This window comes from Esox lucius, chromosome 10 (assembly GCF_011004845.1).
Source record: "Esox lucius isolate fEsoLuc1 chromosome 10, fEsoLuc1.pri, whole genome shotgun sequence".
Taxonomy (NCBI): Eukaryota; Metazoa; Chordata; class Actinopteri; order Esociformes; family Esocidae; genus Esox; species Esox lucius.
This window is the reverse complement of record NC_047578.1, coordinates 19,862,480-19,885,887: the sequence shown is the minus strand read 5'-3', so window position 1 is coordinate 19,885,887 and position 23,408 is coordinate 19,862,480. Positions and strand designations below refer to the sequence as shown.

Genomic DNA, 23,408 nt, shown 5'->3' with positions numbered 1-23,408 from the left:
GTGCAAATATAAGAGGGCAGAAAATGTACAAGTATCAAGTATGTATGTTATGAGTGGAATGTATAGATGTGAAATGAATGCAGTAGTATAGGGTATGTTACAAGTGGGATATATAATTGTGCAGGTACAAATGACAATTCTCAATGGCATTCTGAATGTGCAATCTAGGCAAATTTAAGGAATAGGGTAGCATGTGCAACTGAAATGCAGAGATAGCAGCATTGAGGTTCGCGAGGTAGAAATGTATATGTAACAACTGAAAAAAATACAATTCTAAATGTGCAATTAAGGCAAATTGAATGTGCAAGGCAGCATGGGCAACTAAAATACTGGGATAGCAGCAATGAGGCAGACATGTACCAGTAACAACTGAAACTTCCTTATCAGACTAGCAAGGACGTGACAGAGGCTAGTAGTACAAAGGTCCGTAAGAGGCGGGTTGGTGTGGTTCGTGATGGATCACAGTTCAGCAGGGTTACAGTGGATGGAAAGAAACTGTTCCTGAGCCTGCTGCTGCAGGACCGAAGAGACCTGTACCGCCTGATGGAAGGAGGGCAAATAGTTTGTGGGTTGGATGTGAAGAGTAAGGCTATCATAAAACAATTAATTCAATTGAGATTGATTAACATTAATTTTAAAAAATTACCAGTGGTGTGAAGGTAGGCCTATACAATTGTAATATTTGAATACATTTGAAGACTGCAACATTTTGCAGCTAAAAATCTATGTAACCCAGTAAAATACAGTAAAAGTTGATATATTTTGTTTATATAAGACATCAGTATGAAATGCAAAAGTACATATCATTTAAAACCAAAGTGCAAAATGTTAATCATTATAAATATAACAGGTACCTTTGTCCGTCTTCCTGCCTGTGGTACATTGGACAAACATACACACACACGTGACATATACATGTATTTAAAGTACGTAACTGCATTTTATTGGTATTGTTTAAATGACTTCCTCCCTAAGGACGAATCCTTAAGAGATAAGATTATTACCCTCTGTGAGGAAATGTTATTGTAGTCTAATATATACTGAGGTGCCATTGTCCCACCTGTAATGCCTGCTCCCCCTGCCTCCACGGTGCCCCGCCTGCCTCCACTGGGCATCCACCTGCCTCTACGGTACCCCGTCCGCTCTGGCGTTCCAGCTCTCCGGTGTTCCAGGGTGCAATAGCAACCCACTACTCTCCTGATCCTCTGAACACACCTGCTCCCAATCACCCATTTAGTTCAGAATTTAGGTCCCTATTGTTTGCCCTTCAATCTGTCTGTCTGTCTAACCACTGTGCTGCCGCGAATATTCATTATCTTAAACTCCAAGCTGTGTTTTTGTTGTTTTATTTCTTTCCTCTTTTTTTGATCACAACGCTCGCACCTCACACCACCATGTAGATGACCACATGTGGACATGAGAGGAAAATAATTTAATAAGCTGTATGTCATATTGTGAACATTTCATTTTTTCATAGCAGTTACTAAGGCCAAGGCCAGATTATGGACTAGGCAAATGGGGCCTGGGCCAGGGGGCCTCTGACCATTAGGGGCCTTGGCCTACAAGGCATGCAGAGGCCCAATAATGGTCAGAGTCCCCTGGGACAATCTACTGTGATTACAAAATGTAGATAGATAAACCGACAGCACTTGAATGTGAGGACCCTTCAGCCTATCAAGTGCCCCCTGACTACCAGGGCTTCACCTCAAACCCATATCAGGGCCCTTCCACAACCCATACCAGACTAGGGCCTCCAAAAGGCACTCGTAGAATGTAGATTTGTCCTTGACTAAGGCAGTCAATGTTTTTATATTTTATGGTTGTATAAAAGTAGTCCCAACTGAGTATTCATACTTTCCCGCAACTTTAACTGAAATTATTATGTTAAAACAATAAAAAAAACGCTTATAAATTATAAGTTTGTTTTTTTACCTACTACATTGAATTGCAACAACAAATACATCGATCTCAATCCTGCATCTGTCATAATACCTGGTGACACACTTGTTTTGTAATGGGAAATCCCCATAGGAATATTTTAGAGATTACATTTGTAGTTCTATCAAAACCTGCTGCATTAAATCCTGCATGATAACAGATTAATTCACTGTTGGTTAGTTTGAATAGTGGATACTGTTGATAAATAAAACACTATTTGATAGAATAGTGATACTGTACGGGATGTCAGTATTGGACCCACTGAGACCTATAGAATATTCCCTCTTTAAATACTGTAACACTAGCTAAGAAAATGTACATTTGGGAGAAAACGGTGGCTTAAAAATTGTACTTGTACTTAATACTAAGGTGGATGTTTATGGTACAATGCCAAATGGAAGATACCTGGGAAAATACTGCTGACTGGTTTGGTGCGGGTATACTGCCTGGCCAAAAAAAAGGTCACTGTTTGGATTTAAATAAGTAAATACTTAACAGCCTGTGATTGAATAATTACTGCAGTTATTAATATGTTTCAGCTGGCAACCATTCATATAACCCTAACTGAGTAACTTCTCATTTCTTAAAAAACATGTCGTAACACATATCCTATGATTGTGAATAGAATGTTACTGTGTTTCAGAAGGGTGAAAAAGGCCTGCATCAAGCAAAGAAAACAACTAAGGAGAGTGCTGAAATGACTGGAATTGGGTTAAAAACTCTCTAACGCAATATTAAAACCTGGAAGGATAATGATGAACCCTCAACTTAGAGGAATACATGTGGTCGGAAAAAAATCTTGAAAAACCATGGTCGGAGATGAACCATGGTCAAATTGTAAAACAACGTAGGTAGTACTCATGTTTAATAGACAAATAGAATTTCCACAAGCACAATGTGACAAGAACTCACAGGATTGGGACTAAAATTTGTGGCCACAAGGAAACCACTTGTTAGTGAGGCTAATCAAGAAAAAAGGATTTGATTTGTTAGGGAGCATAAAGATTGTACCCTGGAGCCATGGAAAAAGGTCACGTGGCCTGATGAGTCCAGACAAACTCTATTCCACAGCACTGGGCCCATTAGGGGAAGAAGGCGAAGAGCATTAAGCAATGAAGAAATCAACCCATGCATAGTGCCCACTTCACAAGACTCAGGAGGCAGTGTTTTGATCTGGGGTTGCTTCACTTGGTTATGTCTACGCTCAGCAATGTTATGTGGCAATAAAATGAAGTCAGCTGAGTATCTGAATGTACTGAATGACCAGGTTATCCCATTAATGGATTTTTTCTTACCTGATGGCACAGGCATATTCCAGGACAACAATGCCAGTATTCGTCTGACTCAAATTGTGCGAGAATGGTTCAGGGAGCATGAAGAATAATTTCCACACATTCATTGACCACCACAAAGTCCTGACTTTAGCCCCATTGAAAGTCTTTGGGATGGGCTGGAGAAGACTTCATGGAGTGGTTTGACTCTTCTGCCATCAGTACTCTGTACAGAAAAACTTTTTGGGATGTTGCATAAGGTTGTCTAAACGCCACGGCGAATGTGCACCATAATCACAGCTGAAGGTGGTCCAACGAAATATAAATGTACATCTTTTTTCAGCCAACCAGTGTATTTGCTTCATAGCCTCAAGTCCCTAGGATGCAGATACTGCTAAATAAATGAATTTTACAAAAGTATTCATCCTTTTGGACTGATCTACATTTTGTGACCTAATGAAATCAAAATGTATTTAATTATGAGCCTTTGCCACTGATCAACACCAAAAAGTGTATAATATTAAAGGGAAAAAACAAGATCTTCAAATTGTTCTAAATTAATCACAAATATAAAACAGAAAATAATTGATTGTATAAGTATTCCCCCCTTTACTCAATATTTTGTAGACAAAGTCATTTTTGCCCATTCTATTTGCAAAATATCAAGCTACATCAGATTGTGTGGGGACCTTTGATAAACAGCTCACAATCATAAATTCTGAATTGGATTGAGTTCTGGGCTTTGACCCTTTTTGTTTTTAAGCCACTTCAGTGTGGCCTTGACCGTATGTTTAAGGTCATTGCCCTGCTTATCAAACAAAAAGTAAAGTAATCAAATGAAACAAGTAAAAGTTTGAGTATCTCAATAAACCATGAACAGGGGATTGAACATTATAATTCACAAAAAACCCCAGGCCAGTTTTAGTCAGCTGATATTCACTTGATATTCACTGTGACATTTAAACTCTGGTTAAATGGATCTCCCTACACGTACAATACCAAACTTATTGGTACCAAATTATTTAATTCTCTATTAGGCAAATGCCCACCCTCTACCTTTTAGTTCACACCTGCTTCACTCAGTTAGATTTCACACTCTGTAAGTCACTGTATAAAAGCTACAGCTAAATTAATAAAATGTCAAATGTGATCATGTTTGATACTTTATGCCTACTGTAAATGCCACTATAATAAAGAACTGCAATTCAAATTGTAATATTTCAATAGCTGCATCAAAATATTTTGAGATAATGACTCTAAATATTTTGGAGTTATAGACTGTTAAGGCTATGAGATAGAGACCAGGTTTTTCAGGTAGAAAATTGCCTTTATAAGGAGCAGTGTTGGGATCAGTAGAAACAGCATATTGTGTCTGTATGTGGAGGCTGATCTGGGATCAGAACATGCCCTTCTTGTAGTTGTGGATCAGTTCTGACTGATCCACAACTAGTCCTCCTTACACACCTTTATCCAGCCATCCTTCTGCATGTGATACACTGGACACAGACACACACAGTCAACTCAAGAACTATTGTCTGCCTTCAGGAAATTGAGGAAAAGTGAATCCAAAAAATAAACAACACAAAAATCTGCCATATTTTGGTCTTGAACATAACTTTAAGAAAATATAATTTCTCACACAAAAACAACTTATTTTTCTGGAAAATACAGGATACAAAAGTATTGGGACCCGTATAAAATATTTTGCTGGACCGCATAAGCAAAAAACGACCAAGTAGAGTCGTAATTGATTTGATCATGGTAGACAAAAACTTTGTTGGCTAGAACCTTCAGTAGCTAAGTTATAGTAGGCCTAAAATAAAACTGTTGACGGTTATATTGCGACTATTTCTGGTGGGATTTTCGAAGTACGCATCCATGCATGCTTTTTGTGGTGATAGTCTATAGATCACAACCCCTTGTGCATTAAAAGAGTAGGGGTTTCTACGATTCTCTGTATTCACTTGACGAAATAGTCAGTTAACTTCACCTACATTGATAGTTATTTTATCAATGTAATTCACGAATGAAAGAGAAATGAACGTTGTGCCATGAAATGAAAAATCTTTAGCAGTGTAAACTTCATCTCCATCATCTGGTAAGGATGCCCCCAGGACGTCTCCCTAGGGAGGTGTTCCAGGCACATCCAGCTGGGAGGAGACCTCGGGGTAGGCCCAGGACTAGGTGGAGAGATTATATTTCGACACTGGCCTGGGAACGCCTCGGGATCCCCCAGTCAGAGCTGGCAAATGTGGCTCGGGAAAGGGAAGTTTGGGGTCCCCTGCTGGAGCTGCTGCCCCTGCAACCCGATACCGGATAAGCGGATGAAGATGAGATGAGAACTTCATCTTCAGTCTCACTAGCAATTGTTCAATTATTTTTAGGCCTATTACTGGCTAATAAAAGCAATACAGTTCATACATACTATTTGTGAGTGAAGTAAAGTTCATGAGAAACATTTAGACAGTTTAACACATTATTGATTGATTAGTGGTATCAAGCTAAATATTCAAACTTGGCATGATGTTAATGCGTGACAAAATGATCTCATGTCGAGACCATTTTCTGATGAAGTAGTATGTCCCCCGTGGTTCAAATAGCGTAGTGGTTAGCTACTCAACTGTTTTTGTATGGATGACCATCTACAGTAATCTTTTAACAAAAGTACACTTTTGTACAAAAAGTACAGTTCCGTTAATAAACTTTCTGTTGTCCACGTTGTTTCAGCAAAAATATAAGGGCTGGGATAAAAGTGGCATTTGGAGACCATAAGGATATGGACTGTCTATCAGCAAGCCCTGTGGTCTTGTGGCCTTATCCCTGATCTTCAATGTTTGGACCATGGTTTGATTCTCCTCTCAGACGTTCCAATATCTGTCTCTCAGAAATATTTATCCACTCTGTAATTTTCAGCCATCGCACAACAATATCCACCCTGTGAAACCACGAATCTCATATACTTAAAAGAGTAGTTGTATGACATGACCCTTTGTATACTGTTATTGTTTTCTAAAGAAACAAGCCAGCCATGGAGTGATTAGAGTCATTGTTTTTTATTATAGTTACTGTACTGTATAGCTATTAGCTAGCCATCTACAATAGTCTTTGTAGAATAATACATTTTAGTTTCATTAATAAAAGTTCTGTTGTACACGTTATTTCAGCAAAAATGTAATAGCTGGGATAAAATTTGCATTTGTAGAATATATGGAGGAGTACAGACCACCAGCAATCCCTGTGGTCTTGTGGGATAATCCCTGCTATTCAATGTCTTGACCCTGGTGCAATTCCCCTCTCAGGCATTGCAGTTTTAGTTTCTCAAAAATATTTATCCCCTCAAACCTTTTGGGCCATCGCACAACAGTATATATCCACTCACTAATACCATGAATACCATGAATCTCATATATTTAAAAAAGTTATTGTATTATGTGTGTGAGGTTCTGTTCCCTTTGGTGTTCTGTCTTTGCCTGTAGTCTGTTTTGTTTGGTTTTTGTTTTTCGTTTCTGAATGTGTTCTGTCCCTTCGGTCCTGATTGATTTAAAATGTTTGTAGTTTAGGTCTCGTTAGCTCCCTATAAAGTTTGCCCTCTTCTGTTAGCCCTTTGTCAGTCATTGTGTTTTTCTGCTAGGTTCATGTCAGGCTTGCCTGCTTGCTCGTTTCTTGTAGTTTTCTTGTTTTCGTTCCGTTATTAAAAGCCTATTTTAGTTCTGTTAATAAACGTTCTGGTGTCCATGTTATTTCAGCAAAAATGTAATGGCTGAGGTCAACATTGCATTCCCGCTGTTTAAATAGTGTAATGGTTAATGACACAATCTGCCACATAGGAAACCATGGATCAAAACCAGCCATGGACAACAACATTCATCTTTTCTAATCACAGGCTGGCTGAACTAGGCTTGCCTGGTTCCTTTTCTGGTTTAATAAAACCAAACAAAGTGGTGTCTGTTCTGAAATGCTTTTTAGGTGCTCCAGCTGTAACGTAAGAACATGGAGGCAGTAGACAAGCGCAGGGAGAAACGGAGAACATTTAAAACCTGAACCAAATAACAAAACAGAAAACAGGATAACCAACTGGGAACGACAGGAACAAAAGAAAACACAGGACGAACAATGTTATGTTTGGGGTAAACCAAAACAAAGACAAACAGGATTCAATGGGGAAGCAGGAATTTAAATGAGGTCCATGATGAGGGAAAATGGGTGCGGGCAATAATCAACGAAAACAGGTGTTGTTTATGAAGTGAGGGAGAGAGGGCGTTGGATTCATTGGCACGGCTAGCTGCCATGCCAGAACGAGACACCAGCAACTCTATTGATATACATTTTTGACACACAACCTCTGGCATTGCAAGCACCATGTTCCACCAACTGAGCTACACAAGCATGTTTGATGACCAAGGGGGACTGAAGGAAAAGCACCTGATACCCAAATTAAAATATGGTGGTGGATCATTGATGCTTTAGGGTTATTTTGCTACTAGTGATCCAGGGGCGCTTGTTCAAATTGATGGCATAATTGATTCCACTAATACCAAGATATTTTAGTCAAAAACCTGGTTGCCTCTGCCAGGAGATTGGGACTTAGCTGAAGATGGACTTTTCAACAAGACAATGACCTTAAGCACAAGGCTAAGTTGACCCTCCAGTGGTTACAGCAGAAAAAGATGAAGGTTCTGGAGCGTCCATCACAGTCTCCTGACCATAATATCATCTAGCCACTCTGAGGAGATCTCAAACGTGAGGTTCATGCAAGACCGCCAGACATTGCATGAACTGGAGGCATTTTGCCAAGATGAATGGGCAGCTATACCACCTGCAAGAATTTGGGGCCTCATGGACTACTATTACCAATGACTGCACGGTGTCATTGATGCTAAATGGGGCAATACCCAATATTAAGAACTAAAGGAATGCAGACTTTTGAACTGGCGTCAGTTAATTTTTTCTTTGTTGCCATGTTTTGTTTTATGATTGTGCCATTCTGTTATTATTACCAATATTACCAATTCTCCAAGGGTATGCAAACTTTTGAGCACAACTGTACATCCCAATCAACACAACTGGTTGCAGGAACACAAAATCAATCATGTTTTACAATGGCCATCTCAGTCTCCAGACTTGAATCCAATTGAAAACCTGTGGTATGAAGTCCAGAGAGGAGTCCACAAGTGCAAACCATAGACTATCAAGGATATAGAAATGTGCTGCATAGAAGTGGGGTCCAAGATCCCTCCAAAAGTGTCCGCCAACCTTGTCAAACTTCACACAAAGAGGCTCAGTGCTGTTTTCTACTCCAGGGTTAGCTTCCCAAAATATTGACTGTACGGGTGCATGTTTTTCTTAAAAATATATTACTTAAAGAAATGTTGACATAAATTTTTCAGCTCCCCTTCACTTTTGAGGCAAAAATATGACTTACTGTTTGTGTTGTTTATTTTTTGCAATCGCTTTTATTTAATTGGTATACATTACATGCATTTAAAATACTTTACAGCATTTTAATTCTATTGTATACTTCTTATCCATTTGCTGAAGCATTTGACTTATGAATGGAATAACTTTTTAAATAGATTTTACACTTTACTGGAATTGATATCACAAAAAACTATATTTCACACATCAAACTCCTTCCTGTATCTATGCTTTGCATGGTTTCGACACATCAATTAGAGTCAAATGAAAATCATTATAGAGTGTATATGGGTTCTAGACATGGTTACTCACGGTTGACCACTCCTCCAGAGTAGGCGTCTCTGTGCGTGGCGTGGGTGATGCCGCGGCGGCCCAGCTCATATGCCTCCTCTACCGTCATGTCCTCACGGTAACCGCTGTCAATCACTCCGTAAGCATAGCTGTTACCACAGCCGGTAGAGAACATTTGACCAGAGAGACGTGTGCCATTGTCATCCACATAATACAAACCAGGGCCCTGGATAGAAACAGACACAATACATTGATACTCATCCATCAACAGACATGAAAGACTGAGCCACCTTCCCTAGTGATGAGGCATAAACAAAGACTCTTTCCACTCTTCACTCCACCCACACACACCTTGTTGTCCCATCCAATGATCATACTTAGAGGCAGCAGAAACAAAGATCCTCTTCTTGTTCCTTAGTTTGTAAAGTTTGAGACACAATGGGCAGTCACTGTATAAGACAAGGTAGTCAGAGTGCTGGACCACTGATATATGTGCACATACATGTTACTCCTCCATACATAGGTATTAGTAGGGGTAGGAAGCAGAACAGGAACCCTAAGAAAGGGGCAGGGCTGGATTAGTCTTGATCAGGATTATAGCTAAAACGCTAAGCCACTACCTTATACTGATATGGTAGTGTGCTGCCTAAATTATGTCAAACTCATTTGTTTGGAGTGTATTGAAATGTGTGTGTATGTACATTACCTCACTTTTACCCTCCCTAGTCGTTCCTTTGCCCTGAAGCCTGGTTGACAGGCATTCAATGACATGTGATATTAACACCATGTAACTGGATAGCAGGACTCCATCCCACAGAGACAAGCACCAACAGACCTGCACTCCTTAGCCAGCAGTCTCTCCCAGTACTGGCAGTCAGCAGCACTACCAGACATGGTCCCCAGCAGGTAAGGATTGATCTCTATCACCTTGTTAGCCTCCTTTGACGCTACAAAGAAAATTCAGACACATGGCGAAATTGTGAGTGTGATTATCGTTTAAATTGTATTTTTTTGTGATTGTGTTTGCATGTGTGGAATGACAAATGTAAGACCCAAAGGGGGAAACACACTGAACGGTAAATAACATTAAAATGGATGTTTGGACATTTTAATTTGTTACTCACAACATTACCAGAGGTAGTAGTAAAGTTTGCGTATGCTTTTAATATTTTATCACTGAGTATTACTAGTTTATTACTTACTTACAGTATTGTCAGATGAATATAACTGTATGACAGAAAGGAAATTCAAACAGCTAATTCAATCAGAACAACATGTGGGTTATGTGCTTCAGTTACCAATGTAGCTTCCAGCTGAGGCTCTAGAGTCCACAGCCACAATGACACCATGACAAAATTTGAAGGCCAGTGTAATGGTACCATGGTTCAGATCTATAGAAACACCACCTTGACCCTCATGGCTGCATGACTTGAGGTACCCTGAGGGCTAGAGAGAGAGAACAGAGGAGAACAACTTGAAGAAATCCGTGCCTGTCTCTCTCTGGCTCCGTATATTTGCATAATGTACTTTCGTTTGAAGAGAGAACTTTGGACCACTGAGCAACAGTCCAGTTCATTTTCTCCTTCACCCAGGTAAGATGTTTCTGACATTTTCTCCGGTTCAGGAGTGACTTGACACTAGGAATGCAACACTTGTAGCCCATTTCCTGGACACATCTGTGTGTGGTGGTTCTTGATGCACTGACTCCAGCCTCAGTCCACTCCTTGTGAAGCTCCCCTAAATTCATGAATCAACTTTGCTTGACAATCCGCTCAAGGCTGCAGTTATCCCTGATGCTTGTGTGCCTTTTCCTACCACACTTTTTTCTTCCGGTCAACTTTCCATGAATATGGTTTTCAATGGGGGACAGGTCTGGACTGCAGGCAGGCAGTCCAGACCTGTTGTAATACGTGCAGAATGTGGTTTGGCATTGTCTTGCTGAAATAAGCAAGGCCTTCCTTGAAAAAGGTGTTGTCTGGATGGCAGCATATGTTGCTCCAAAAACTGTTTATATTGTTCAAGATTAAAGGTGCCTTCACAGATGTGCAAGTTTCCCATGACATGTGCACTAAAGCACCCCCATACCATCACGGATGCAGACTTTTGAACTGTGTGCTGATAACAAGCCTGAGCCCATGCAATGATTTCCACTAAAGAATCGTGTCTGTTTTTAATGCAGTATCGCCTGAGGGCTCAAAGATCACGGCCATCCAATATTGGTTTTCGGCCTTGTCCCTTGTGTACAGAGATTTCTCCAGATTCTCAGCATCTTTTAATGATATCATGTACCGTAGATTATGAGATTCCCAAACTCTTAGCAATTTTATATTGAGAAACATTATTCTTAAATTGTTGCACTATTTGCCTGCTCAGTCTTTCACAGAGTGGTGAACCCCTCCCCATCTTTACTTCTGAAAGAATCATTCTCTCTGGGATTCTTTTTTTATACTCAATCATGTTACTGACCTGTTGCCAATTTACCTAATTGACCTAATTGTGAGATGTTCTATCACGTTTTTTTTGCATGACACAACTTCTCCTGTCTTGTTGCCCCTGTCCCAGCTTTTTTGAAACATGTTGCTGACATCAAATTCAAGGTTGGCATATATTTTTCTCAGTATCAACATTTGATATGTTGTCTTTGTACTATTTTCTATTGAATATAGGTTTTAAATGATTTGCACATCATTGCCTTCTGTTTTTCTTTACATTTTACACAGCATCCCAACTTTTATGGAAGCAGAATTGTACATCGTTTGGTCTTGGAGGTACTGATTGTTACAATGACTAAACTGAAAGAATTGCACTACGTTAAGTTTTAATAGCTTAAACAATGTTAACAATGTACTAATTATTTCCCCAAAAACCTAGTGGCTGAATCAATGATCATGTGGTTACAAACCAAATGAAAGCAAAATCAGTTGTTCTGAATGCAAGATTTAATGGGTTGCAAGTGTGAGTACTAAGAGTTTTGAAAACCCACAACATACTGTTGATAATAGTACCAAAGTGAGTAATAAAACAATATGCATACTGAAACATGTATCAAACTCCTGTTGTATGACATTCCAAAAAATAATCCCAGAAAACATGCCTATTTAAACTTAACCAGTGGCCAAGTTAGTTTTTTTGTTTCTTTGGTACTATTATCAATAGCTTGCAGTGATTTTTCTAAACTCTTACATACAAAATGTATTCTAGGTTGTGTCTGACCCAACCATGGAGTATTTCCTAGCCATAAATTCTTGTAGTTCCTCGCCCTTTGTAGTTTCTGGGTGGTTATCTGTAAAAAGCACTTTGTGACAACTGCTTATTTAAAAATGAAATAAAATGTGATTTAGCTATACAAGAGTGTGAGGAAAGACCTTTGTGAACACATAACGCTTTGAATGGCTCGTGAATGGGCAACAGCAGTAGAAGATCATGTTGGGTTCTATTCCTGTCAGCTAAGACCAGAAAAATGAGGTTGCATTTGCCACTTGATTACACTAAAACAAAAGTTTATTGATGACGATGCCTGATATTAATGAAAAACCATGAATCTTATTTATTTTCATAATTATTTGACTTATTTGAATTAATGCATGTTATTGATGTGACTGTAAATGTGGTTAAAAGTGTCCAGGTTCACTTGTTCTCATTGTTAAAGCGGTGGTACAGGTCACCAACATCCTCTTGAGAAACTTTGACCCAACCAGTCTCTTTCATGTGATACACTGCAAAGAACAAAAATAAAGTCAAAACACACACACGTCCACCATCTTATCAACAAGTGAATACACTCAGACTTACTGTTAACTGTTCCCCCGGAGTAAGCATCTCTGTGTGTAGCATGAAAGATGGCCCTCTGAGCCAAATCATAGGCCTCTGGAACAGACAGGTCATATCTGTAGCCACTGTCCATCACACCATATGCATAGCTGTTACCAGACCCAGTGGAGAACATGTTTCCACACAGTCTCATGCCATTATCGTCAACATAATACAGCCCAGGACCCTGTAATCATGGATGGATATTAGTAGCAGACTAGTATTTAAATTAATCGATGTTGCTGAAGTCACCCATTTAAAGTGCAAACTTCGTAATTAAAACAAATACAAATACAAATGCCATTCAATTGATGATAATAGCTAAGTATGAACTATATCATTGACATGTCAGTCATACAGCAGACACTTTTCTTTGGAGCAGTTGCAGTTAAGTGCCATGCTCAATGGCAAAACAACAGATAGTTATACTGGGTCAGCACAAGGATTGACTACTTGTTTATTGTTAATCGACTACTTGTTAATGAAATTCTCACAGATAATCTATTCCAGCAGAGAAGTACACAAACCAAGCAACCTAACGGGCCCAACTTTTACTTGCCTTTTTATCACAGCCACATATCATTGTGCCCATGGAGAGACCCATCCCTCTGTAGTTGACCACCATGTTGGCAAGAAGCTTAGAGCCAGCAGACACTGAGAAAAATTGAAAAGATAGGTGGCTACCAAACAAAAAGACATGAGACCTGCATATCTTTCCAAATAATTTGAGATTGTGGAACGTGGGGAAATAAACTTTCCATTGCACCACATTTGATTTGTGACAGTTTCCTCTCACCTGCATTCCTTTTTTGCCGAGACTCTCTCCCAGTAGACACAGTCCAGCTTCAGGATGAAATGTCAGAGGGGGCATTTTTATAAATGAGGGGGCATATCTAATTTTTCAAAATATCTAATTTTGCATTCCGTTTTCACACTTCCCAAACTCTAGCTTACATTTTGTCATAGCAGACGTTCTTATCCAGAGTTCCACCCTATTGTTGTGAAGAGTAGGGTTTTGCCTTTCTGGGGACTATGTTTTGCGTTCTCTGACGCGCAATTCATAACAATATGAATGGGATATAATTTGTATTTTATTTTTTGCTATCATGTTAATTTACCATCACTGTGACATACCTTACCTGCAATTGCTACTGTTAAAGACATCAAATAGAAAAGCCATCTAAATGCATGATTCATCATTTAGGTTAACCTCCATTTACCTGAATGACACATCATATGTATCTCTCTCCTTGAGTGTGCATGTCTGGGCAATGCATGGTTGTATGTGTGTGGGGTTTTATCCACTCCTCTAGATTCCTCTCTGTCCTCCACAGTAGATCTGTCTCCTCAGACTTCCACAATGTCTCTGATCTGAGGGGTTTTATGCAGTTTGGATATGATGGAGAAGACTTCATAGCATTGGACCTAAAGACAAGGGCATGGATCGCTCCAAAACAACAGGCAGTCATCACAAAATTCAAGTGGAATGGATCTCCTTTTTTTACAGCGAAACTGGATATGATGGAGCTCCACTGACAAAGCAATGATGGTGTCATATTACAGTATTATCATATAATTGTTTATGCATTCTATTAAGATGGAATGAAAATTTGATATAATTTTCTACTCGTTTCCATATCTTTTTCAGTACCTCTCTCTTTCCCACCTTTTCTCCAGTTCCTCTATCAGTGTCTCTGCTCCAGAAGACCCCCTCCTCTCCAGTGACCTGCCACGCTACTGGTTTCTACCCAAATGGAGTCATGGTGATCTGGAAGAAAAACTGACAAGATCACCATGTAGATGTGGAGGTTGGAGATACTCTCCAGAATGATGATGGAACGTTCCAGAAAAGTGTCCACCTGACAGTGAAGTCTGAGGAGTGGAAGAACAACAAGTATCAGTGTGTGGTTTAGGTCTCAGGGACCAAGGAGGACTTCATCAAGGTTCTGACATAGAATCAGATCGGGTCCAACTGGGGAAAGACCAACAAGGGTAAGAAAGATTTACTGATTCAACATTAATTAGACCCAAATAACCTGAATACTGATGTGATAATACGCCTTCCTCAGGAACACTACCTTGTTGATTGAATACTATTTTCACATTGACAGTGGCCTCCTGAACTCTTAATTTGAAATGTATATAGAGGCTAGTTAAAGTTCATTAGTATGAAACTGAAATATTAACCACTGGGTGTGACAACAAGTCGAGTGAATATGAATTGCTGTCAAGTTTCATCCTGTCCTTTCCCCCACAAACATTCTATGACCCAAACATTTTAAATTAGATTAGATTCAACTTTATTGTCATTGAACAAGTACAAGTACAGTACAACGAAATGCGGTTTGTGTCTAACCAGAAGTGCAAATATAAGAGGGCAGAAAATGTACAAGAATTAAGTATGTATATGTACAAGATGTGCAGTTAATCAAAAGCATTTCATATGGCAATTCTAAATGTGCAGTGGAAGCAAATATAGGAGTGGCGATTCTCAATGGCATTCTGAATTTGCAAGCAAGGCAAATTGAAGGAGTAGGGTAGCATGTGTTACTGAAATGCAGGAATGGCGGCAATGAGGTTCCCGATGTAGAAATATATGTAACAATTGAAAATGCAAGTACAGTGGCAGTTCTAAATGTGCAATGAAGGCAAGTTTAATGTGCAAGTTGGCATGTGTAAATGAAATACAGAAATAGCAGCAATGACACGTACCTGCATACAACTGAAAACGTCCTTATCAGACTTTGTAAGGCAGTGACAAAGGGGGGTATTGATAATGATGGGTAACAGCGTTTAGCAGGGTTACAGATGGCCGAAAGAAACTGTTCCTGAGCCTGCTGGTGCAGGAACAAAGAGACCTGTACCGCCTGCCTGATGGGTGGAGGACAAACAGTTTGTGGCCTGGATGTGAAGCCTTCCGGTCTGCTACAGAGCAACCACCAAACCACACTGTGGTGCAGTTAGTCAGAATGCTCTCGACTGTGCAGTGGTAAAAGTTCACAATGATCTTAGAAGACAGATGGGCCTTCTTCAGCCTTCTCTAAAAGAGGAGCTGCCACGCCTTTTTACCAGGTGTTGAGGGTCCAGGAGAGGTCCTCAGAGATGTGGAATCCAGCTCCACCTCAGTGCCGTTGATGAGAACTGGGGAGTGACTGCAGCCTTTAGACTTCCCCCCCCCCCCAATTATCATACCAATTATCAGACTCAGTAACATCATGTTATTCTCTGTGTTTCAGGCTTCGTTCCAGCTAACAGTAAGAGCCTTCATGTTGTTTCTTATTCAAATGTTTTCACTTAAACAGAAATCAAATACATTACTGTGGAAATATTAACTATTTATTATAACTTTTTTGATGTATTTGGCTTGACTGTACCTGTTTTAAAGTGTAGTTTTGCCATGTTTGCTTAAAGCTTCTGATGATGGTTCCAACTCCTACAACAACTCTGCTCCAAAAGCATGAGGTCTCTATCTGTTACCAATATCAAACAGGTGAATATCTCATGGATGTCTATCTGTCTTTGAAATGTAAACTTTCTCCAACATCACTTAATTTCATGTAATAATGCTACAATAGTAAATAGAGAAGAAGTTAATAGAGAAGAATCTAGAGATCAAATCTCAAGTATTTGGGTGATTCCTTTCAGTCTATATTTCATTTTTCATACTGAAATAAGAGAACACTCTTCTGTCTTCACAGAGGAGAATCACAGACAAGAGAGAAAAGACCACAGTGAAAGTTGAAGTGACAAAAATAACATTGATCTTAAACAGGACAACCTTGTGATAATTTCTTTAACTAAAATCTATAATGACACAAAGTATGTTTATACAGTAACTGGGTATTGGGTTGTTTGTATATAATCTGAGAGGACAAAGCAAATTTAATTAATGTGTGTCTGCATCTTTTGGATCATTGGTATTGTTTGTTTGTGTATTTCTGTTTTTCTTATTTCCAATATAGTCATTGTAAATAGTATAATGTGAATTGTCAATTAAAATGTAATGATGTCTTCAAATTGCAATTAGAAGTTATTTACAGTGCCTTGCAAAAGTATGCAAGCCCCTGACCAATTCTCAAATGTTATTGAATTACAAATGGTTAATTGCAATTTAATATGAAATCACTGACACTCAAAATGACTTGGTTTTATGTTTGGAAATAATTGTAAGAAAGGTTTGAAGTATTCGACCTCTTTGCTGTGGAAGTTCCCAGGTTAGACAGATGAAACAAATAGCTCTAACATGGAACCAATTACCTGACTATTGGCTTCCACCTGTGAACCATTAAAGTGAATCTGAAGTATAATTAAGACCAAAGAGCATTGTACAGAAGGTAAAGATGAAGTACAAAATACTTTCCAAGTGTTTGGATGAATAATGGAAGGGGAGTGAAGTAATGATGAACCGGTCCACGATATCGTATTGGAGGATGGCTAGAAAAAAGCAGAGACTCAATAAGTATCAGCTGAAAGCATTAGAGTAGCCCAACTCTTCAAAGTGCTACTGTATGTATAGTGCCAACCTATGGAGGCCTATGCCTCAACACACACCATCCCCACAGGAAGTATGTTGGTGGCGGCATCATGCTGTGGGAAGTACTATACATCTTATTAAAATTGAAGGAAGAATGGATGGAGCAAAATACAGTGAAATACTGCCTAGAATCTGTTTCAAAACTAAAACTTAAGAGTATATGTACCTTTCAGCATGAAATTGATCCCTAAGATAAATCCAAAGCAACACTGGAGTGGCTCAAGAACAAAAGGTTTTAATGTCCTAGAATTGCCCAGTTAAAGTCCTGTTCTCAATCCCATTTTGAGTCTAATAAACACATTGCAGTCCAAAAAACATTATCTGAACAACCAGATTAGCTTAATCTGCCAAGAAGAATGGACTAAAATCACTGTGACATGGCAAAAGTGGTACATACCAAAAGACAAATTGCTTTGAAATATGGCTCTACCAAATGTTAATTTGTTGGGTTTGAGTACTTATACAAGCAACACATTTTCAGTTCTTTTTTTTCCTTTTCTAAATATTTTCTAACATGAACCATTGTTTTTTTTTAATACATACTCCATGGTGTTTATTTTCTGATTTTTTCTTTACAATGTTTTAAAAATGTTTTGCTCTGTTTACAGTTTTATAATATAAACAAATAGGAGGTAATGTAGCCTGAATACCGGTATGGTTGTGTTGTCATCGTGTCAAGAAGATGGAAAGAGATTAGAAACAGACAGACACACATATTTTTGGCTTCTGGAATGATTTTTTTTCTGGGCTGATATGGCTTCTGGGATATTTTTGTAGGCTGATTTAAGATAAATCTTGACGGGTGGAGTAATGTCCAAAATTCATTTTTTCAGAAATAAATGATTAGCTTAGTAAATGTCTAAGTGCTTATTGTTGTTATTAAGGTTTGGTATATTATGAACTCTACCATATATCTCTCAAATCCAATGCACATCTGGTAAACATTATTTAAAATTCTAAAGGTTACCTATATTTACAGGATTGTTCAATAGACAGACATGTAAAAGAGAGCACCAGGACCCCAGTGTTTTCATCTATGTGGCACCTGTATCTCACTGGGCCATGGCTATAATAGACCTGCTCTTTCCAGGGGCTAAGCCCAGACCACAGGTATTTCTCAGATGAGATCTATGTAACAGTGGCACCATGGGAGCATGGGTTAACACTAGTGACAGTCTCAAAGATGCAGGAGTTGAATTTGCTCTTCTCATGGATTCAGTGTCATTCCTAGCTATTGAAATACTGCTCACGTGAAAATAACACAAGAGCTGAAATTAACACTATCACAGGCACAAAAACAAATTTGTAATAGTAGTACATAACCCCTCCCAGGTTGACTGAACAGTGCTATCAAACCAATTCACAAAACCTGTCTGGTAACAGATGATATTAACATTGGTTAACTTTAATGGTCTTCTGTCGATCTTGAAGACTATTTTTTAGAGCTGTCCAGGATGTTGTAATCTTTCCATAAGTTCCTATTTGGACTGGTTGGATATGTAAGTTCGGCACCAAGGTTCATATCCACAGTGATGTATTTACCAAGTGGATAATTTATTAATGGGCTAATATAAGTTTAATGGCAAATGAATTCCAATCATTCTTACAGACCATGCGAAAGTCAAAATGTTGGCGTTCTTCCTGCCTGTGGTACATTGGATAAAAATACACACCAAGTTACATATGCATGTATGTAAGGTACATAACTGCATTTTATTAGTATTTTTAAAAGACTTGTTCCCTGAGGATGTCTTAAGAGACAAGATTATTACCTTCTGTGGTGAAAAGTTGTTTGAGTCTATCGGCTCAGATGCCATTGTCCCACCATGTAGATGACTTTGCATGTGGACATGAGAGCAAAATATTTAAATTAGCTGTATGTCTTTTTGTTAGGTAACATATTGTGGACATCATACATTTTTTTCATAGCATATGAAAGGCAATCAGTGTGTTTATATTATATGGTAGTATGAAAGTTGTCCCAACTGGGTATTCATACTTTCCCTCAACTTTAACTGAAATTATTAATTGTGAAAAAAAATATATGTATATAAATTGAATGTATTAATATGCTTTAATCTCTTACATTAAACTGAAATAATATATCCAAATACATCGATCTCAATCCTGCATCTATCATAATTACTGGTGACACACTGGTTATGTAATGGGAAATCCCACAGGAGTATTTTAGAGCTGACATTTGTAGTGCTATCAAAACCTGTTGCACTATAACCTGCCTGGTAACAGAGTACTTCACTGTTGGTTAGTTAGAATGCTGGATACTGTTGATACTGTTCAATAAAATACAATTTTATTGAATAGTGGTGCTGTATGGTATGTCAGTATTGGACCCACTGAGACCTATAGAATATTTTCTCTTTAATTACAGAACTTCTACACTAGCTAAGAAAATGGAAGTAAAGGGAAACTTTAATTGTGAACAAATTCATCTCAATAATTGATGTGCCTTATTTTAAAATGCTGGGGTACTAATTCATCACATACCACAAACCTAATGTTTGTAAAATTGTAGAATTGTACCATGATCTTTAATACTGAGGTGGAGGTTTATGGTACAATGCCAAATGGAAGATACCTGGTAAAACACTGCTGACTGGTTTGGTGCAGGTATTTGCTTCATAGCATCAAGTAATTGGGAAGCAGATACTGTATAAACTAACAGAATTTTACAATTCTCAAAAGTATTCACCAACTTTTCTACATTTTATTAGGTGACAACATAAAATAATAATGCATTCAATAATGAGCTTTTGCCAATGGTCAACACAAAAAGTCTATAATGTCAAAGTGGAAAATGATGTCTCAAACCAATGTAATTAACCCAGCAGCAGGACTGGTATCTGCTCCTTTGCACAAGGAGAAACAGGAGGAGCACTGCCAGAGCATTTGCTAGAGAACACCAGAATTGGCAGGTCCGCCATTAGTGCCCCGTTCTCTTCACAGATGAGAGCAGGTTCACACTGAGCACACGTGACAGACGTGAAGGAGTCTGTAGACATCGTGGTGAACATTATGCTGCCTGCAACATAATCCAGCATGATCGATTTGGTTATGGGTCAGTGATGGTCTGGGGAGGCATATGCTTGGAGGGTCGCACAGACCTCCATGTGCTAGCCAACGGTAACCTGACTGCTGTTAGGTACCAGGATGAAATCCTCAGACCCATTGTCAGACCTTATACTGGTGCAGTGGGCCCTGGGTTCCTCATGGTGCAGGACAATGCCCGGTCTCGTGGCCAGAGTGTGTATGCATTTACTGTATGACGAAAGCATTGATGCCATTGACTGGCCCTCACGTTCCCCAGACCTGAATCCAATTGAGAATCTCTGGGACGTTATGTATCGGAGCATCTGACACAAGTAGCGCCACAGACTGTCCAGGACATAACTTATGCCCTTGATCCAGGTCTGGGAGGACCTCCTCCAGGACACCATCCACCTTCTCATCAGGAACATGCCCAGATGTTTGTCTGGAGTCCATATAGGCACGTGGGGGCCATACACATTACTGAATCACATTATGAGTTGCCGAGATGAAATTCACGCAAGTTGAACAGCCTGTGATTTCTATTGTTTATTTAGATTTTCAGTGTGTGTTTGAATCCAGCCCTCAATCGGTTGGTGATTTTGGTTTCCGTTGACCGTTGTTTCATCATTTTGTTCTCAACGAATTACACAATGTTCAGTAAAGATTTTTATATTTCGTTCATCGAGACCCAATGTGTGATTTAAGCGTTAGCTTAATTTTTTTGAGCAGTGAATATTCTCAAAAGGATTGAGGTCTGTGTTTTGACTTTTTTGTTTTTAAGCTACTTCAGGGTGGGTTTGACTGTTATGTTTGAGGTCATTGTTCTGCATACCGTATCAAATAAAAAGTAAAAATGTAAAATAAAACACATAGAAGTTAAAGCATCTCAATAAATCATGTATGGGGGATTGACCATTATTATGATTTACAAAAACCTCCCAGGCCACTTAGTCTGCTGAAGTTCAGTTGATGTTCACACATCCCTGTGACATGTACACTCTGTTTAAATGGGCCTCCCTGTATATACAATACCAAACATATTGGTACCAAATTATTTAAGCCTGTATTTGGTAAATGCCCACGCCTCCTTTCAGTTCACTCCTTAACACCTTCTTCCCCCAAGTAGATTTTTCACTCTGGTCACCCCTAAAGCCTAAACTTTCATCATGGTCAACACACATCTCAACACAAGTGTCAAGAATCTTAAGTTTGACACTTTCATTTCTCCTCACTTAATATGTACTTCTAAAATAAAGTAACAAGAGCAGAACATTTCTGTAAGTCACTGGATAAAAGCGTCAGCTAAATTAAATAAATGTCAAATGTAATTGTCTATTGGTACATTATGCCTTTTACTGGAAATGACACTATAATATACAGTAGGGAGAACAAGTATTTGATACACTGCCGATTTTGCAGGTTTTCCTACTTACAAAGCATGTAGAGGTCTGTAATTTTTATCATAGGTACTCTTCATCTGTGAGTGACGGAATCTAAAAAATCAAAAATCCCAAAAATCTCATTGTATGATTTTTAAATAAGGAATTAGCATTTTATTGCATGACATAAGTATTTGATCACCTACCAACCAGTAAGAATTCCAGCTCTCACAGACCTGTTAGTTTTTCTTTAAGAAGCCCTCCTGTTCTCCATTCATTACCTGTATTAACTGCACCTGTTTGATCTTGTTACCTGTATAAAAGACACCTGTCCACACACTCAATCAAACAGACTCCAACCTCTCCACAATGGCCAAGACCAGAGAGCTGTGTAAGGACATCAGGGATAAAATTGTAGAACTGCAGGCTGGGATGGGCTACAGGACAATAGACAAGCAGCTTGGTGAGAAGGCCACAACTGTTGGCGCAATTATTAGGAAATGGAAGAAGTTCAAGATGACGGTCAATCTCTCTTGGTCTGGGGCTCCATGCAAGATCTCACCTCATGGGGCATCAATGATCATGAAGAAGGTGAGGGATGAGCCCAGAACTACACGGCAGGACCAGGTCAATGACCTGAAGAGAGCTGGGACCACAGTCTCAAAGAAAACCATTAGTAACACACTACGCTGTCATGGATTTAAATCCTGCAGCGCACGCAAGGTCCCCTTGCTCAAGCCAGCGCATGTCCAGGCCCGTCTGAAGTTTGCCAATTACCATCTGGATGATCCAGAAGAGGAATAGGAGAAGGTCATGTGGTCTGATGAGACAAAAATAGAGCTTTTTGTCTAAACTCCACTCGCCGTGTTTGGAGGAAGAAGAAGGATGAGTAGAACCCCAAGAACACCATCCTAACTGTGAAGCATGAAGGTGGAAACATCATTCTTTGGGGATGCTTTTCTGAAAAGGGGACAGGACGACTGCACCATATTTATGGAGGATGGATGGGGCCATGTATCGCGAGATCTTGGCCAACAACCTCATTCCCTCAGTAAGAACATTGAAGATGGGTCGTGGCTGGGTCTTCCAGCATGACAACGACCCGAAACACACAGCCAGGGCAACTAAGGAGTGGCTCCGTAAGAAGCATCTCAAGGTCCTGGAGTGGCCTAGCCAGTCTCCAGAACTGAACCCAATAGAAAATCTTTGGAGGGAGCTGAAAGTCTGTCTTGCCCAGCAACAGCCTCAAAACCTGAAGGATCTGGAGAAGGTCTGTATGGAGGAGTGGGCCAAAATCCCTGCTGCAGTGTGTGCAAACCTGGTCAAGAACTATAGGAAACGTATGATCTCTGTAATTGCAAACAAAGGTTTCTGTACCAAAGTTCTGCTTTTCTGATGTATCAAATACTTATGTCATGCAATTCAATGCAAATTAATTACTTAAAAATCATACAGTGTGATTTTCTGGATTTTTTTATTCCGTCACTCACAGTTGAAGAGTACCTATGATAAAAATTACAGACTTCTAAATGCTTTGTAAGTAGGAGAACCTGCAAAATCGGCAGTGTATCAAATACTTGTTCTCCCCACTGTATAACTGGTACATTTTCATGATTCAAATTGGAATATTACAACAGCTACAGCAACTTGTTGTGAGATAATGACTCATAATATGGAGTTATAGACTTTTGAGGATACAAAATAGAGGTCAGGTTTTTC

General features: G+C 39.2%; 1 protein-coding gene and 2 pseudogenes across 1 annotated transcript; 1 reads left to right on the top strand and 2 right to left on the bottom strand.

The window, feature by feature from the left end:
* Positions 1 to 4,412: 4,412 nt before the first annotated feature.
* LOC105009105 lies at positions 4,413 to 12,154 on the bottom strand (annotated as a pseudogene).
* Positions 12,155 to 12,436: 282 nt separating this feature from the next.
* LOC117594963 (proteasome subunit beta type-8-like) lies at positions 12,437 to 13,379 on the bottom strand. Its single transcript, XM_034294693.1, has 3 exons — positions 13,285 to 13,379; positions 12,708 to 12,912; positions 12,437 to 12,631 (listed from the first exon to the last, which is right to left on the bottom strand). Exons 1-3 carry the CDS (start codon positions 13,348 to 13,350, stop codon positions 12,543 to 12,545), a joined length of 360 nt encoding a protein of 119 aa, XP_034150584.1. The 5' UTR covers positions 13,351 to 13,379; the 3' UTR covers positions 12,437 to 12,542.
* A 216-nt stretch (positions 13,380 to 13,595) lies between these two features.
* Positions 13,596 to 16,345, top strand: LOC105009106 (annotated as a pseudogene).
* The last annotated feature ends 7,063 nt before the right edge of the window (positions 16,346 to 23,408 follow it).

What these genes read in the sequence shown, in the direction of transcription:
- LOC117594963 (XM_034294693.1), bottom strand. Translation starts at nt 13,350, where the DNA reads ATGGTGGTCAACTACAGAGGGATGGGTCTCTCCATGGGCACAATGATA. An exon ending in TATGTGGCTGTGATAAAAAG is followed by an intron (nt 12,913 to 13,284) that starts GCAAGTAAAAGT and finishes CCATGATTACAG; the next exon opens with GGTCCTGGGCTGTATTATGT. An exon ending in CTCCGGGGGAACAGTTAACA is followed by an intron (nt 12,632 to 12,707) that starts GTAAGTCTGAGT and finishes TGTTCTTTGCAG; the next exon opens with TGTATCACATGAAAGAGACT.